General features: G+C 53.6%; 1 protein-coding gene across 2 annotated transcripts; it reads right to left on the minus strand.

Moving 5' to 3' along the window:
• Positions 1-1,130: 1,130 nt before the first annotated feature.
• Positions 1,131-9,552, minus strand: PIRT (phosphoinositide interacting regulator of transient receptor potential channels). 2 transcript variants are annotated; one of them, XM_040580592.1, is made up of 3 exons: positions 9,318-9,552; positions 8,625-8,750; positions 1,131-3,933 (listed from the first exon to the last, which is right to left on the minus strand). In XM_040580592.1, the coding sequence occupies exons 2-3, from the start codon at positions 8,625-8,627 to the stop codon at positions 3,511-3,513; spliced, it is 426 nt and encodes a 141-aa protein (XP_040436526.1). In that variant the 5' UTR covers positions 8,628-8,750; positions 9,318-9,552; the 3' UTR covers positions 1,131-3,510. The 2 variants fall into 2 exon arrangements, with proteins under 2 accessions (XP_040436526.1, XP_040436536.1); XM_040580602.1 differs by having other exon boundaries at positions 8,625-8,848.
• Between the last annotated feature and the right edge of the window lie 6,720 nt (positions 9,553-16,272).

Consider the following 16,272-nt stretch of genomic DNA (forward strand, 5'->3'; position numbering starts at 1 on the left):
GCGGTGCTTTGCGGGTGCGTGGGAATGATCCAAAGGCAAGAACTGCCCTATGATAAGATCGAAGGTCCCTCTAGCCTGGTGCTGACTCCAGCAGTGGCAGGACGAGCCCAGCTCTTTCTGCCATCTGCTCCCCACAGTCTTCTCCAGCACCCACCACTGTTACGTTACAGAAGTTAGAGGGCAAATCCCTCTCTGGCTTCTGTTGTCTCTTTTTTGATCTGTTGTCCATGAACCTGTTTTGAACCCATGGATACCCCCTGCCTCCGCAGCCTCCCACATCAGCGAGACGTAGAAGTTCACCGGTCCCACAGCACAGAGGCAGGGGTGCTCTTTTCGCCAGCCCTGTGGGGTTTTGCTGGGCCACACTAGGGCATGCATGTCATGTCAGCTGCTCGTGAAACCCTTGTGAACAACCTCCAGGATACTCTGCATCTCTGTCGCCCTAAATTGCTCCAGCTCAGTCTCTCTCACTTCAAGAGAATGATGCATTTCCCAGTGCTGGGAGCTCTGCATTACACACACAAATGCAAAGTCCACCCATGTTCCCAGCAGCAATCAGGCATTTACACCCTGTGCAACAAAGCGGAGAGCTCCCACTCTGTTGCAGGACTTCCATCTGCATGTTGATCTTCAAGCTGTTAATCCAGCTTTCCCCTCGCTTAACATTTCTCTCCCTTTACCTCACTATCCCCCTACAGATCTGTGCAGCAATTGGTAAGATCCCCCTGATGAATCCCCTCTCCTCAGCCAGCTTTGCTGATCCCTGGGCTGTTGCCTTTCCCCTCACTGGGGCAGGCTCCATCCTCTCGCCAGGCACTTTCCTGTGCCACCTACGTGCTCCTTACACCTCATCAGAGGTGCTCTAGGTGCTCCTTACACCTCATCAGAGGTGCCCACAGAGCACAGCCACAGACCAGAGACCCTCACCCAGGGCACGTGGCCAGCACCAAACCTGCAGCACTAGCCACACTCCTCCTCCTCCCGATGTCCTGAGGGAGCGTCCCTGCATGGTGGCCCCAGGATGCCACACCAACCCCCATCCCAAACACTTGCAGCACAGCCTCCCTTCTCCACCAGCAGGCACAAAAAACCAGACATAAGACCAGAGCAGCGATGTGAAAGCTCCTGGGGAAATGTTTGCTTTAATTAAACCTAATATTCTTGTTATAAATGAGCAGTCTGGAATCCCATTAGATTCTTGGTCTTAGCAACTTCTTACATTAACATTTCACTGACTGTCTCCTTTCCCTGGTTGTGAGTCATGGAGAGCAGGACCCCTGCTCTCTCTCTCTGGGCCATTTGGTACTTCTAGTCCTCCCTTCACATCCCTCTGGGCTGAGCAGCCTTTGCCATAGCAGAGCTGTTTGCAGCAGGGTCCGTTTCCAGGTGCCTCCTCCAGACCGTGCAGCTTCAGGACCCCTGTCTGTGACCGGTTCTGCAGGCTGCCACCAGCTGGGACCTGGTGATGCTCTTCGCGTTGCTCGGTGACTTCCCCTGCGTGAGTGCTGATGTTTGCTCTTCTGACTGCAGCTGCCCCCTGAGCAGAAGTTTTGGGTGAGCACCCTCTGCCCACGGCAGCTAAATCAACAGAGACTGCTGTCTGGTGCCAAGTCAGGGTTGCAAGAACAAGCAAAACATTGCATGGCTTGATTAATGGCTGAGGAACAAACAGAGGTTTACTGGGTCCAGTGCCAGATCATACACCTTGCACACTCCATTCACAAACCTGGCACCGCCTGGCTGGGGACACATGTGTCTGCACCACCCAGGAAACACAACTCAGGGCCAGGCTGGGCTCAGGGCAAAGGGACCTGTGTTGCTCGAATGCTTGTGATCCCGCTGTGCCAGCTGCCAGGCTGGGAGCTGCCTCCTCAAGCTCTCCCAGCACTGGTGGAGGGGATGTCCAGGCAGATGGCACTGGCCAGCCTTTGTCACATACTGGCAGGAGCCTGGCAGCAGATGTGGGATACTGGGTTAAAGAAAGCTGGGGGCTTACACGAGCTTCCTTTCACCAGCAGGTGATGCAGGTTATCATATTGTAAATTCTCTCACCGCAGCTCCTGCTGGCTTCCCCGCCTCCCACGGCATTTGGAGAGCAGTAGGGCTGCCACAGCTTCCCTGTGGAGGTGCAGACTACAAAGAGGAGCTTGGTGGGGTCTCCTCTTCTGTACTCCTCTTCTCCTTCTGATCAGCACCGACCACATCCTCGTCCTGCAGTGGGTCTTTGAGCAGCAAAGCCTCTGAGCCAGTGCTCACTGTGCTGGGGGGTCTCAGCCGCTGCCGAAGGGCTGCTGTGGGATCCAGGCTGGATCAGCACTTCGGAAAAACCAGACTCTCACCAGTACCTGAACCCAGAGCTGGGAGCTAGACATCACAGGCCTATTCATATCAACTCAGATCTTGCTGTCCAGACTGAGACTGGTTCTTCAGACTGAGAACCTGCGTTTCAGATTTGTCTTTTAAAGTAAATCAGGCCTGCTGAAAACATAAAACTAAAGCAAAAGCCATGCAGAAAGGATCAGTGTTTTCCTTGGTGAATTGCCTCAGGGCACACGCTTATTAAAGGCAGAAGCAGAGTGGTGGAGATAATGAACCTGTCTCTCTTGCCTGTGGTCCAGCTCTGGTTGTGTAAGGAGGCTGATGGCTGGGGTGGGTTGATGCGTGCTGCTGGCAGACAGCGCTAGTGCAAATGAGCAGATGCTGCAAACCAGCTTTGCCCCTGCAGACCTAGAGGAACAGCCCTTCTTAAACACCCTCTGCCAGAGGGAGCAAAAAAGTGCTGCTTGTGATGCTGCTCGTGATGCTGCTCCTTGCCTCGATGCTCTGGAACAATAAATAAAGCCTGCAGACACCCTGCGCTGAGCAAGGAGTGAGCTCTGGTTTGCAGCCATGTCTCAGCCAGCCGCTGTAACAGGCCAGTGGCAGGGAAGTCCTGGCCATGAGCATCATGTCTGGTCCTCCTAAGCGCTGGTGATGTGTGCTGCCCATTCTGGTGGCTCCTCGGATACAAAGTGGTCTGGAACTATGTTGTCCTGCTCCTGCTCTCCACTAACTCCAGACGAGCCATCTCTGGCCTCTGAATTTCTACATCTGAACTGGTTTTCAGTTGGCAGTGCTCACACCAGCCTTCACTCACACTTTGTAGTCGGTTGGCTCCTCTCTGCTGATGTATCTTGTAGAAGCTGCAGGATGGAGCCACTTAGGAGCTTTGCTTTTCCCAATATGTGATGTTGGGTTGCTCACTGGACAGGAGAGTGATGCAGAGAGCTCGGACCTACCTCGCTGGGCTCAGCTGCAAAATCCTACTTGCCTTTTATTCTGGGATTGCTTGGATGAAATAAAAAGTTCTTTTTCACATTGAAGACTGGTACAGTATGTTTCACCTGTAGGGAAGAGACTTACTGGAATGAAATCCTCTAGGAGAATAGAAGAATGTGTTTCTTTTTATGGCTAACCAACACAGGTGGGTAGAAGTGAGTGGAGCCTTCCTGGGAAGGTCCTGGGCTGCCCTCAGCGGTTAAAGAAGAAGGACTTGAGGGTCTGCAGAAACTGTGACTTCTGTCTCTGCTTCTGCTTCTTCCGGATGATGGGGATCCAGACAAGGCCACAAACGAGGAGCATCAGTCCCAAGGACAGTAAAGCTGGGCCACACATTTTGTAGATGTCTTTGTTCTTGATTTGGATGCACGACAGGCTGGTGATGACCATCCCGAAGAGGAAGATAGCTGCTCCGACAGACACGACAATGACAGGCTTGTGGTATATGTCCCACTTGCTTCTGGATGCACTGGTCCAGACGGACTCACTCCGGGAGCTGATGCAGAGGGTGCTGGCCGTGTTACTGATCGGCAGCTCCTTGGACTGAGGTGACTTCTCACTCCCGTCAGGGCTCTTGGGGGGAATTTCCATGGTGACGGGATCTGAGACAGAGACCTGAGATGGACAAAAGAGAAAGAGCAGAGCAAGGCTAATGATAGAGGATGGATTGGCTGTTTTCTGTTTGGTCATTAATTGGTGCCGAGTCAAATGAAGGTGGAGAAGGCTTTGTGGGTCACTGCAGGGAGAGAAGAGCATCAGCTCACCAGCTTCCAGCTCCCACAGGGATTCAGTGGTGGGATGAGTAGATTTCCATTGGAAACCACTACCCTGAACCTCCCAGGGCTCCCAGCTGCTTGCAGGGGAGTAGCAGGGTGCTGCAAGCAGGGCTGGTGATGCTGGCTGATTCCCCAGACCCGCTTTCCCTCCCAGATGCAAATTACACCCCCGTTACACCTTGTAGCAAGGTCATGTCTCCCTCTTGCAGGTGTGGAAACTGAGGCACAGGTGTTCCATGTCAGGGCCACTCAGTAAGAGAGCAGAAATCCCCCTCCCATGGGCTGAGTGCTTTCTTTGTGTCCCTGGGGCTGGATCTTTCTTATTGCCATGTCCAGCCTAGATATGCCAGCCTTGTAGTAGCCACAAGGCAGGAGCTTCTTGTTCCCTCCTTAAATGCGTAGATGGGAGATGGGGAAATGCTCATCACAGAGGGAAGTTTTCCAGCTGTAAGTTGGGGCAGGTTGCTGTGGGAGGGCTCTTGAGCTCGGTAGCAGGAGCATGCTGAAATACTCTGCCTTGTGACAGCTGGGTTGGCAGTGTGGCTTTTTGGTGCATTATTTTTTCACTAACTCGAGGAGGAAATATGCTTTCCCAGAAGCAAAGTGCCTTTAGCATGGAGAAAACATTATGGTAAGTAGGAAGGGCTGAGCATTATGTTAACCGCTATTTCCTCAGGGCTCTGCTGAGGAGACAAGGCAGGAGGCTGGATCAGGGAATGCTCCTGATGCCCGGCTGCTGGGAAGCCCAGCAGAGATGAACCTGTGCAGGTACCAGGGCTGAGGAGGGCAGGAGAGGCTGGGGATGCTTCACACCCAGGAATCAGTTGGGTTTTTTTTGCAAAGCTAACTCCTGTTTTATCCTCCACGTTTTCCTCCAGGGTCTCAGTGGTGTCAGAAGGGCTGGGACTGACCTGTCCTCTGCGGGTGGTTGGGGCTGTCCCCACCCTCAGGGCATGCAGCAGGACTACAGCAACGATGCCAGCCTGGAGCAGCCCAGGGCCCCTCATGGCCCTTCTGCCAGCACCACAAAGCAGGGCCCCTGGTGATTGCTGCCAGCCCCACAGCTGTCCTCGTGGAGCTCCCCCATGCAGGAGTCAAGTTCAAGCCACAGCCGTGCTGGCCTGGGCACAAGATCCCCGTGATGCTCAGATGTATGGGCAGTGCCACCAGGGCTCTGTGCCCGCTCCACTGTCAAGCACAGCTCTTCTTAAGTACCACGCAAGCTTTGAGCCTAAGTTGGCTTAGATCCAGAGCAAGTAATTTAAAACCCTGCTTCAAGCCCTCGTTTGGCACACACAGCACTGCGGGCTGTGTGTTTGCTCAGTTCAGCCCTGCCTACACCCAGACCCACTGGTGGCCCATGGGATGGCTCACCAGGAGGTGCACAGCATGGGTGATACCAGGCTGGATTTGTATCTTGTATGTGTTGCGAAAAGGCCTGTAGCTGCCATGGGCAACAACAAGGTGTAGATAAGATAAACATGAAGCCCAGCAGCCCCAGCTCTTTTCCTGTTGCTGCTGATCAGTGTGAGAGTGTGGTACACACCAAGAAAGTGCTGCTGCACGGAGGCTGCAAGGCTGGCACAGCTCCAGAGGCACCGTCTTAAGGAAACCTGCCTAGGCTACACTGAGCCCAGTGCCCGTCTAGGGATGCTGATGCACCATCTAGGGTGCCAGCCAGCACGTCCCTTGCTCTTTCACCTGTGTCCCCTGCCAAGGTTTGTGGTCTATTCTGCAAAGAAGCAGATGTAATTGTTCAATTTAGTCCCCCCAGCACAGACACTGTTGCAGAAATGCAGATCTGGTGGTATTAATGTATTTTGTGATGTTTCAGGTTTGCCAGGCTTAGACCAATATTCAAAATATGAAAACCAAGAGCAGTGGACGTTATCTGCATCCCTCCTGTCCTCAGCTTTCACCCCCTGCTGTTGAACAAGGCAAGACACAGCAGAGGAGGGGACATGTTTCTGCCATCCTTATATATCTCCTACAGCACTTGATCAGGGATGATCAAGCACTTGACAAGGCAGGTAAGTCTGGTCATAGCAGCAAGTTCTGGTTTCTGTTTCTTTTGAGCTGGTGATCCTATCTCTGCAAGCTGGACTGATTGCAAGTGCAGCATGCTGACCCCTTGGCTTTGGAGAAGCATGAGCTGCTGTGAGATGTTGTTTTGATGGCTACAGCTGTGTTAAACATGTGGGTGCTCAGGTACAACTTCTCCTGCTGTCAGCTTCAGTGATGGAGCTCACCTCACCGCTCTTAAGCTGTGGCTCCTGAGGCAAAACTCAAACACTGCCAACAATGTCCAGCGTTCTGAGGAGACGCTGAGGCTGGCTGTGCAAGGGCCAAATTCTTTGCTCTGCTTCCACCTATACAACCTGCCCAGGAATCAGTTCAGTCCTCCAGAAAAACCCACCAGCTGCAGTTTTGCAGAGATGAGCCCAGATCCTGGGTACCTCCTCTCTTGGCTGGTGCGTGCAGCCCTTGCTCACAGCGTTGCTGGTTGTGATCCCACTCTTCTAGCTCAAATCTTCTGCAAGGCTCTTCCTGAAACTTCATCCAAGGTATTTCATCTTATGACATGTCTTGGCTTTATCCTTGTAACATCCATTGTGGAGAGGTTTTATGATCAAGCCACTGTATAATTTTAATTTGGCTTTGTAGTTGGAAATATGCTTTCTTCTCTGGAATAATGCCAAGATCTCATATCTCAGCAGTCTAGTGCAGTCTGTCCTGTCCCATCTTTCGGACACCCCATTCCCTGCTTGCCTGTGTGCTGCCGCCCTGCCTCCACATCGATGGGTACTTGCAGCTCTGCAAAGCACCTTCCTCTTAATTTTGCAGAGCATTAATGTCAGGTTCCTGCAGAAACCATCATCTTCCTTTCATTTACACTAAAGTGCATTTTTCTCCCCCCTTTTATTTTCTGGCAGAACTACTCCTCTCGCCACAATTCCCAGACACTGATCAATTTTCTGGCACTTCCCGGCAGAGCATGCTTTTTCTGGTCACACTTTCCCCCGCTGTTAGCTAGTGAAGGATTTCACTCCCTGCAAGTGTCTGGGAGTTGGTTTGTGAGCAGTGCATGTGTCTGCAGCTCTTGGGAGAGCTAATGCGATTTCAGTTCCTGCTCTGCCCATGCTCCATCCCTAATTCATCACAGATGTGCTCATATTTGAAGATGCAATGGTTGTACTGAGCAGCCTGGAAGGATAATGCTATCAGATTTCTTCCAATTTTCTAAATCATTATTGTTGTAAGGAGAGCATCCGCAGATGACTGTTTGCTGGCTTGAAAATGCCTCCAGAGCACATCTCAGATTTCATGTCTGGTGTTGTGCTGCCGCTGCCTCTGAAATCTTGGGCAGCTGTTGGCAGTGGAGCTAATACTGGGGTCTTTCTTTCTCCCCTTCGTAAGGAAGAGCCTCCTGTGATTCTATCCCTCCTCCCTTTGCTCTTTCAGTGCTCTGTGTGGTGATGTTTGCTTTCTGAGCTGGGAAATATGCTGGGCCCTGTTTGTTAGTGCTGCTGGGGACCCCAGTGCCAAAGCGGCACAGCACACACCTGGGTATCTCCTGGACCTTGGGGACATTACGTGGTGGTGCTGAGGAGAGAGCTTTTGACACACACACTTCCCCCACCTGTCCCCAACCCAGCCATCTAAGATCTAGATACTGCCCCACTAAAGCCACAAGCTGTTCCGCAGAGAGAGACCCCAGACCTTCCCCACTGCCCCATGGTTATCTGGGGTTTCTGGTGGCATCCAGATGGCTTGGGATGGTCCCCTGGCAAATGGCAGCATCAGGTGCTCTGCAAAGTCTTGGGGTAAGACCCAAAGGGTTTGCTTGGCCTTCAGCCAGAAGGTGTGTCCTGCCTGCCACCCCAATGGGTGGGCAGCAACGTCTTCCATGGGGGTCCCAGCTGGGAGGAAACCATAATGTTGGTGAATGGAGGGAAAATGGATAAGTGCTTTTTGGGGCATGGCTTTTCCTGCTGCTCTGGGGTGTCTCAGTCTGACTCTAATTGGTCCTGACGTTCAACCCCAGTACAGAACTGCCTGAGATGACAGTCGTGGGTCCCTGTTTGCCAGGAGAAGGGGTTAGCTGCTCTAGAGGACTCATGTGTGACCGTGGGATGGGTGGGAGAGGAGACTGCTGCACTAACAGACATACACATGCATGCACTTTGCAGAAACTTTTTGTTAGATGTTTAAACCTGGCCAAACGTAGTTGAGAACGGGTATCAATCAGGTTCAAAGTGGATAGGGGTGAGATGTATACCCAGTGAGGCAGTGTGCCTGAGGTCCTCAAACCAAACCAGCTGGGAACTGGGGGGCTGTTTCCCGGTGGAGATGGGGGACCTGCCCTGCCCACACCTGTCCCACAAAGAGCATCCCCACAGCCGCACGGGTGGCTTGCACAGGGGACTTGCACACAGGGAGGTGCTGGCGGGGGACAAGACCCTGTTCCTTGTGTGGGTGTCGGGGCAGGGAATCCCCTGGGGAGGGACCGAGCGCTGGGAGATCACTCACCATGCAGTGCCTCTGTCGTCCCGGCTGTCACGTCACTGGTGTGTAGTGGTTTGCTGTGGGAGGTGAGCCGGCTGGTTGCACTGAACATGCCCTGAGCACACTGTGGAGGGACCCGGCCACCAGCTCCTGCAGGCACAAGAGGAGCGGCTCGCAGTATCCAGCTTTCTGTTGCTGTGTGTCAGCACCAAGAGGGCTGGATCCTGCTGGGCTGAGCAGACTCAGCTCTGGGAGAAGACGGGGAGAGTGGTGTTCATGCCAGGCATGAGTGCTAAAGCCCCATCCTTTCTCCTGCCATCCCCACAGCCCTGCTCACCTCGGAGCAAGGAGGGGGCTGGCAGTGGCTACGTGGGCAGCCATCCCTGCAGGCTGACTAGCTCAGCTCTGAGACCAGGGGTGGAGAAATAAGGCGAAGTGTTAGAGAATTTCATGTAATTGAGATGGAGCCAGTGTCCATTTGCTGGTGTAGTGGAGGTGGGTTGGGCCCAGCCACCTGCATCCTTTGGGAGCAGCTTTCCAGCATCATCCAGAGTTTAGATGGTCCCAGCAACCCGCTCAGGGTCTTGCTGAGCAGACCACCTGCAAGTCCCTTTTTGGGGCTCAGCAAGAGGATGACCCCCAGTCTTGCCCTGCTGTATCCCCTCTCCCTTTCCATCACCCCCCAGAACCAAACCCATGGAAATCCATCCTACTTACGTGGCGAGTGGTGAGGGACGTTTGCCCACCCCACCAGCAGTGGGACAGGCTGCAGCAGAAGGTCCCGCACTCCTAAGCCAGCCTCACCCCAAGCCCCACATCACTCTGGATGTTGCCTATTGGGCTCTGTTGAGCCTAATAAACAATGGAGCGCATCCCAGCTCTGATGATCTCACCAGCCTATCATTATATTGTTTAACTCTTTGTTTCCCTGCCTTGGGCCCCTGCAAACCTGACTTCAGGCAGCTTGCCTGGGAGGGCTTTATAAACGGCCACAGTCTGGGAGGCAGCTCAGTGGCGTGGCAGGAGAGGCAGGGTGAGCTGGTGCTTGGGGCAGGGATCCAGGACTGGGAGCTGTTGCTGGTCCAGACTTGGAACACCAGCAAGTTCCTGAAACATCTCTGGACTGTAGTTTCTGCATTGTCAAAGCAGGGGATCATAGTCAGTGTCTGCAAAGCACTTTGAGGCTCCTTGGTGAGATGTTAGAGGGATGCAGGATACTAGCAATTAGCTATTAATTAACATCCTGAGTCCATTATAAGGAGGGGGATGGAAGCGGGAGGTGGTTCTGGTATATCGCCTCCTTTCACAAACTCTCAGCCAAACTTTAATACCTTCTTACACCAGTGTGAACCCATGTTGCTGCAGGGAAGGGATCCAGCCTGACACAGACATTACCAGAGTCCAGGGCCAGGTGCCAGCATCAGTGGGGCTACCTCCATCCCAGTGGGCTGTTTGCTGGTTTGGTGCAGTAACTAATGGTATCTAAGCTGCACCACAGACCTGGCCAGGGAACGAGACGAGGTGGGATGGACAAGCAGCTGTGGAGCTCTCAGCTTAGGCAGGAAGCCCGGGGGCTGTTTGTCAAGGTAAGGTCCTTCAGCTCAGCTCTGTAGACCCCTGGCCAACAGTAGGTAGACATAGGACAGGTTATGGAGCTTTTCAGTAAGGGGCAGCTGGGGCAGCAGGCTCACAGCCAGGGCAGAGAGGGGCAGAAGTGGGATGAGCTCAGCATCCTGGTTTGTGGTCTGTCCTCACATCTTGATGGGAGGTGGTGGGCGAGTTAGCTGAGCACAATGGCCAAGCCCTGGGGTAACAGGGTGAGCTCCATTGACCTGGGAACCAGCAGCCAAAGGAGCCAGGTGTTTTGGGGGTGTTCAGGGAGTATTTATTTGAACAAGCGAAAAGATTCTTTAGAACTGGGAGAGTTGAGTGCATTTGGGTTCCCTAGTGCAGGTCCAAGGGGGTAAGTCATTTGGCCTAAAGGAGCAGTTTGGGTTAAAAAAAAAAGAAAAAAAGAGGTGGGAAAGCTTCTTTTCGGCACCTGCAGCAGGATGCATTTCACACCCTGGTTCTGCACCATTTCCAGGCTGAACCGAGCTGCTTCTGCCCTGTTGGGGAGCATCCAGCCTGCTACCCCATGCTGTGGCTGTATTCATTTCAGCCACCCCCAAACTTACCCCATGCTCCTGGCACCTCCTTCCTGCCCCAAGGACTGAGCCGTGGTGGCAGTGAGCAGGCAGGGGTCAGGTCACAGGCAGGAGTGCCTTTTGAACATGATGCCTCATTTATGCCAAGGTAACCTGAACAAGGCACGAGGGGCCAAACATTTACCTGGGATCGCTCCTGCACCCCCCCCGCCCCCCCCCCCCCCCCCCCCCCCCCCCCCCCCAGCCTCCAGGGCTGGAGTGCATCCCTCCAGGGCTGGGGTATGGTCCATGGGCTGGAGTCTGCCCCATGGCATCATCTGTGGGCTGAGTGAACAGGGAATCCCTCCTGGGCTGTCCCTCATGCAGATGATGCTGGGGGTGCATTTCCCACCCCAGCCGGGTCTTCTCCCCCCCCCCCCCCCGCCCCCAGCCTGCAGCCTCCCTGCCTCTCCGCTGTTGCCGTGGATGCTTGCTGCCACCTCGCGGGGCCGTGGGTTGCCAGCAGCCTTAGGGACTCCGTGGGACAAGGGACAGGCTGTCCCTGAGCCCCCCAGCGACAGAGCATCCCCCAGCAGCTCTCCCTGCCCGCGGACACATGCACACGGCATGGGGCTCGCAGAGATGCGTCCCTGCAGCTGGAGCCGGGGGACATGTCGCATCACTGTCCCCACGGGGGCAGAGGGGGCTCCAAGAACCTTAGCAGCGCAGGTGATGGAAAAGCCACAGTGATTTGGCTTGCAAAGATGTCTGGGCACAGTGCTGGGGGAGGTGGCTCTGCACGTACAACCCTGCGGGGCTGTCAGCTGCAGTGCATCCCTCCGGGGACCCATGTGCCCTGTGCTGCCCACCGTGGCTTGGCCACCAGCTCCCTGGCAGGCACAAAAGGTGAAGGATTTAATTCACCTGCCAGACCCTTTGGACAGTGAGATATGATTGCCACCCTATGCAGTGGCAGCAAATGAAAGCCCGGTGAAGGTCTTCTCCAAGCGGCATCATTGCACTACAGCAAGAGGTGGGGAAAAGCATGTTGCTTTTGGCTTTAGCTGTCGTAGTGTCACAGAGCTCCTGTGGGCTCTTAGTCAGGATCCCGGCCCTGGACAGACATCCCTGGGAGGTCGCAAGGATACAGGACAACCAGCTGCAGGCATTCAAAGGAGGCACTGAAAGCAAATTGTGAATAAAGCTGATCCCCTCGTCTTCTACAGGGCCAGTGTGTGGTGTGGGTGGCAGTCCAAACCTTCTGCCCCAGGCTCAGGTGTGTGTGGGCATGAGGGGTCTGTTCACACCCTTGACTCAAAGCAGCGGTTACCTACTTTGAGCAGTGCTGGTGGGCTCCTTGGGCCCCAACAAGCCCATCCTGGGGTTTGTAAAACTGACAGAGGCAGACCGTAGGGACTGGCTGCCAGGGCAGGGCACGTTCCTGTTTACATCCCAGCTCTGCCCCAAACAACATGAGAAAGTCTCTTAATCTGGGTCAAACAAAGAAACCCAAGGCTTTTCCTTCCTGTTGCTCCATAGAACAGAACAGGGACCTTCTTGGGAGATGCCTGGGCAAGGAGGAAAGGAAAGCTGCTCTGCTCCTGGCTCTCTGCTGTGCATCCTATCTGAGGCAGGACATGCGGTACCCTCACCACTCTCCCCGTAGCTCTGTCCTCAATGAGAGCATATTTATGCTGCTAAAAAAACATCTGTCCTGCCACAACCGTTTCTGGTGAGAGAGACCACCACTTTCTTATGGATGTGGAGCTGTTACAGGGTATGGCCAGGACGAAGCCCCATGCTGGATGAGCTGTGCTCAGTAAAACAGTGCTGCGGTCTGTGTAGCATTTCTGGGTTTTGCAGCAGTAGATGGTGCTGTTGCCCTGTCAGGATGGTGCTGACATGTCCGGCTGCACAGGCAGGTGGAATCCAAATCGGCATCTCAGGAGTTCTGGGTCCATCCAGGCTTCTGGCAGCGGAACCTGCACCCCAAAAAGCCTTTTCCAGACCCTCTTTCCCTCTCCCTAGTACTGTCACTCAAAACCTGCCATGCAGCCGGCAGGAATAGCTTTTACAGGGCCTAGCTGTATGCAGGGCTCCGCTGTGCTGGACCAGCATCCTCATCCCAAGCATCCCAGGACACAACATCCCTCTCCCAGTTGTCTCATGACAAATGGAGTTTGCACGGTCCAGAGAGTCACCAGGGAGCCCTGAGCAAGCCTGGTGGCAGCCAGTGGCCCGGTTGCACATCACCTTCCTCCCTTGGGATGCAGTTGAAGCTTTAACCTCCAGCTGCGGCATGTGCAGCAGCTTTAAGGCCTGTGCTGAGCACGGCTGGGGCGCCGATTCCTGGCTGAAGCAGCTGGGCATTGGCACCTGTAGCACACCCAGGGTAAAAAGCTCTGCAGCTTCAGCACCTCTGAGCGGGAGTCCTGGTGCTGCAGGGCATGTGAGGCTGGGAGGGAGCAGCCAGCCCCTGGGCAGGTCTCACTTCATGCACAGCTTGGCCCAGAAGTGCATGGAGGGGTTTGACCGTTGGTTTGTTTTGTTTGGTTTTTTTTCTTGGCTGTAGAGACAGTATTGCAGAACTCACATTATCCTGTTGGAAAATCCCGGACCTGGGAAGGGAAATAAAGCAAAGCAATGCTTCAATTCACACCACAGTGAAAAACCTAAAAGGACAATTAAAAAATTGATTTCAAGATAATTAAGGACCATTCTTCCATGAGCCATGGAAACGGGACTAGTGGTCAAATGCAGTCTGTCAAGGATGTTCAGCTCTTATCATAGTAGAAGCCATGTGACAGGGAGCCCAGATGGGTCAATAGTCTGTCTAGTGTTTTTGTTTCTCCAATGGTGAACTTTTCCTGCAGCAAGAATTGGCAAAATCTAGGAGAAACCCCTGGTGTGGGTGGCTTAATGGCCCAGGTCAGTGCTGTGCCCATAGCTTTGAAGCTGCCTCTGTCCTGGACAAAGAGGATGAACAGTCTGTGCGAACAGGGCTGTTCCCAAACAGCAGCTCATCTGCAGGCTGCCCACGTCTGCTCCGCTGGCCCCATGACTGCTGAGGCCAGATCCAGCACTGTTAAACTGCAGCTGGCATTATCCTGCATGCCCTGGTTTCATGTGATCGCAGTGGTGCTGCCCTGATTTGGCCCCAAGCAAGCAAGCAGAGACACCGGACCCTGCCTGTGCCCCCTGCCAAGGCTGGGAGAGCCAGCACTCCTGTCCTCTGGGCAGCGTTTCAGATCCTCACCAACAGCATGAGCAGAGGACAGTTTGGAGAAGTTCATCAACAGCTTAATCTGCCAGTTTTAATCTGTGCTTTAACAAATAGTTGGTGCTGGGGGCTCCCTAAATGTTATTTTCCATTAAGGAGTTGAAAAGAAAATATGAACAATTGGTCTTTTCTACTATCATTCCTCCTGTGTTGTGGTTTTATGTGTGCTGTGCTCTGAAAACCTGTACAATGAGGGAAGACGCAACTCAAAACAGCTGGGAAGCATGCTGGCCTGCAGCAACCCTGGAGCCCCCAACCACTGAAAAGAGATGGCCAAGGGGGTCTGCTCAGCCTCCCAGAAAACAGCAAAGTGAGCCTGAGCCCATTTTTCAGCTCCTTTCCCTGCTCCCAAAATCCTGCTGTGGCTTCAGCCCAGATCCCTAGCCTTTGCATCAATAAAGACCAGTTTACCAGAAAATCCAGGGTGGGAAACATTGGGTTTGAAGGGATCTGGGTGCAAATAGTGGCCATGAAGCACCTTTAGGGAGGATTTGCTGGAGTCACTGTCCTCCGCAGCAGCGTGGTGGGGATGCACGCAGATGCTCGGGGTTTCACTTCTGAACCAGCTGCAGGACCTTGATCCGAGTGCAGAGGGAGCATTTGTACTTCAAATATTTTTGATTTTGCTCATGGAGGCAGGGAAAATATCTGCATCCCTCAAACCGTGCTGGCTGCTGGGTTTCCGCCTGAGCTCTCAGCCCAGCACAGGCTCTCCTCGCCTGGCTCTGGCTGCACCGTGCTGGAGCTCAGCAGCAAGCAGAGCAGGCAGCGTCTGGCTGCAGAGGTGGGGCAGGAGCAAGAAGGTGAGGGCTTTCAGCCCCCACATCCCAGGATATAGGAGCTGGCAGCAAAACTTGGATGAGTTTTGGGCTCCTTTGTGAAGTGTTTGCAGAGCAACGAGGGGACCTGAAGCATCCTGCAGCGCTGCCCACAGGAGCTTGCTGCCCACAGCAGAGTCAGCTCTAGCTGACCACACTGGAGCTGGGCAGAAGGATGGGGAGACCTGTGTCAGACCAGGCTGTGTATGACATGGGGGAATCCAGCCAGAAAACCTGCCAGGGGAAAGTGGCAGGGGAAAAGCCTGGCAGGAGCAGCCTGGCATTGCTGCAGAAAGGTCTTGGAAGACCGTGGGATGCCCCTACCACTGGCATCAGGTTGTGCCTGTCCTCATGGCACCAAATGCAGTAGAATGGCTGCAAGGAGAGTCAAGGCAAAGGTATCACTGGCCTGCAAGTGATGGAAGGAGGTGATGTGCTGGGAAGGGGATGGGAGGCCCAGTCCTCTGCTCATGGGAGAACCGGGCGCAGGTCCAGGCTGTGCCTTTGGTGGAACCGAGCAGAGTGTGTGCGTGAGGGGTGCTGAGCTGTGGCAGGGTGCTGTATTCCTCAGGTTCAGGGTTTTAGATGTGCACTATGGTCCCTTAGCAGCCCGTGGGGAAGTATTCTTTATGTTTGAATTACTACAGGGGGATAGGTAACAACTCCGTAATTAGGTTTGCACCTTTGAAATCTTGTATTTCTTTTACAGCTTGAATATTTATGCAATCACAGAGCTTAGTGTGTCCCAGTTCTCCACATTATTTATTTATTTATGTTCAACAATGCCTGCAGTTGTTAAATCACAATGTTTTCAATTAAAAAAATAAAAAAATAAATCCACCTCAAGCCCAGAAACATTCTTTCCTCCTCTCCCCCAAGCTCTGAGCCCTTACCTTGGTTTCTTTCTGGTTATAAGCCCTGGGGATCTGTTAGCTCCAAATTCATGATGCGTTGTACAAATATATATAATTTGTTTCTCTAAAAGAGAAAAAAGCTCAGCCAAAATGAGAACTGGGGACTTCTCGCTGAAGAGTTTCAAACCCGGATTATGTAGTGATGGATCTCAGCCCTGGACAGATGGAGCGTTCCTGTCGGTGCAGCCAGGAGCAGGGCTGGGATCCTTGGTACATTGCTGGGAAAGCTCTGTCACACTGGGCCAGCAGGAGGTCACGTCCCACCTCCCACAGAGGCACCAGTAACCTCAGCATGATAACAAATTCCAGCCACACCTGTTACCAGCATGGAGCTGGATATCAGACCTTGGGCTGTGGGGGGGTGAAGGTGGTTGCCTTGATCCTCATCTACTGGGTGATAGTAGCACCGGTACAGCAGGGTGACAGGCTGGTGGGACCTGAGACAGTGCACACACACACACGCACACACTTTTGAGAGGACACGAGGCTACAGAGGAGTGGCAACAGGCTGCAGGGTTCCCTGGCAGGCTACAG

Source organism: Falco naumanni, chromosome 1, assembly GCF_017639655.2.
Source record: "Falco naumanni isolate bFalNau1 chromosome 1, bFalNau1.pat, whole genome shotgun sequence".
NCBI lineage: Eukaryota > Metazoa > Chordata > Aves > Falconiformes > Falconidae > Falco > Falco naumanni.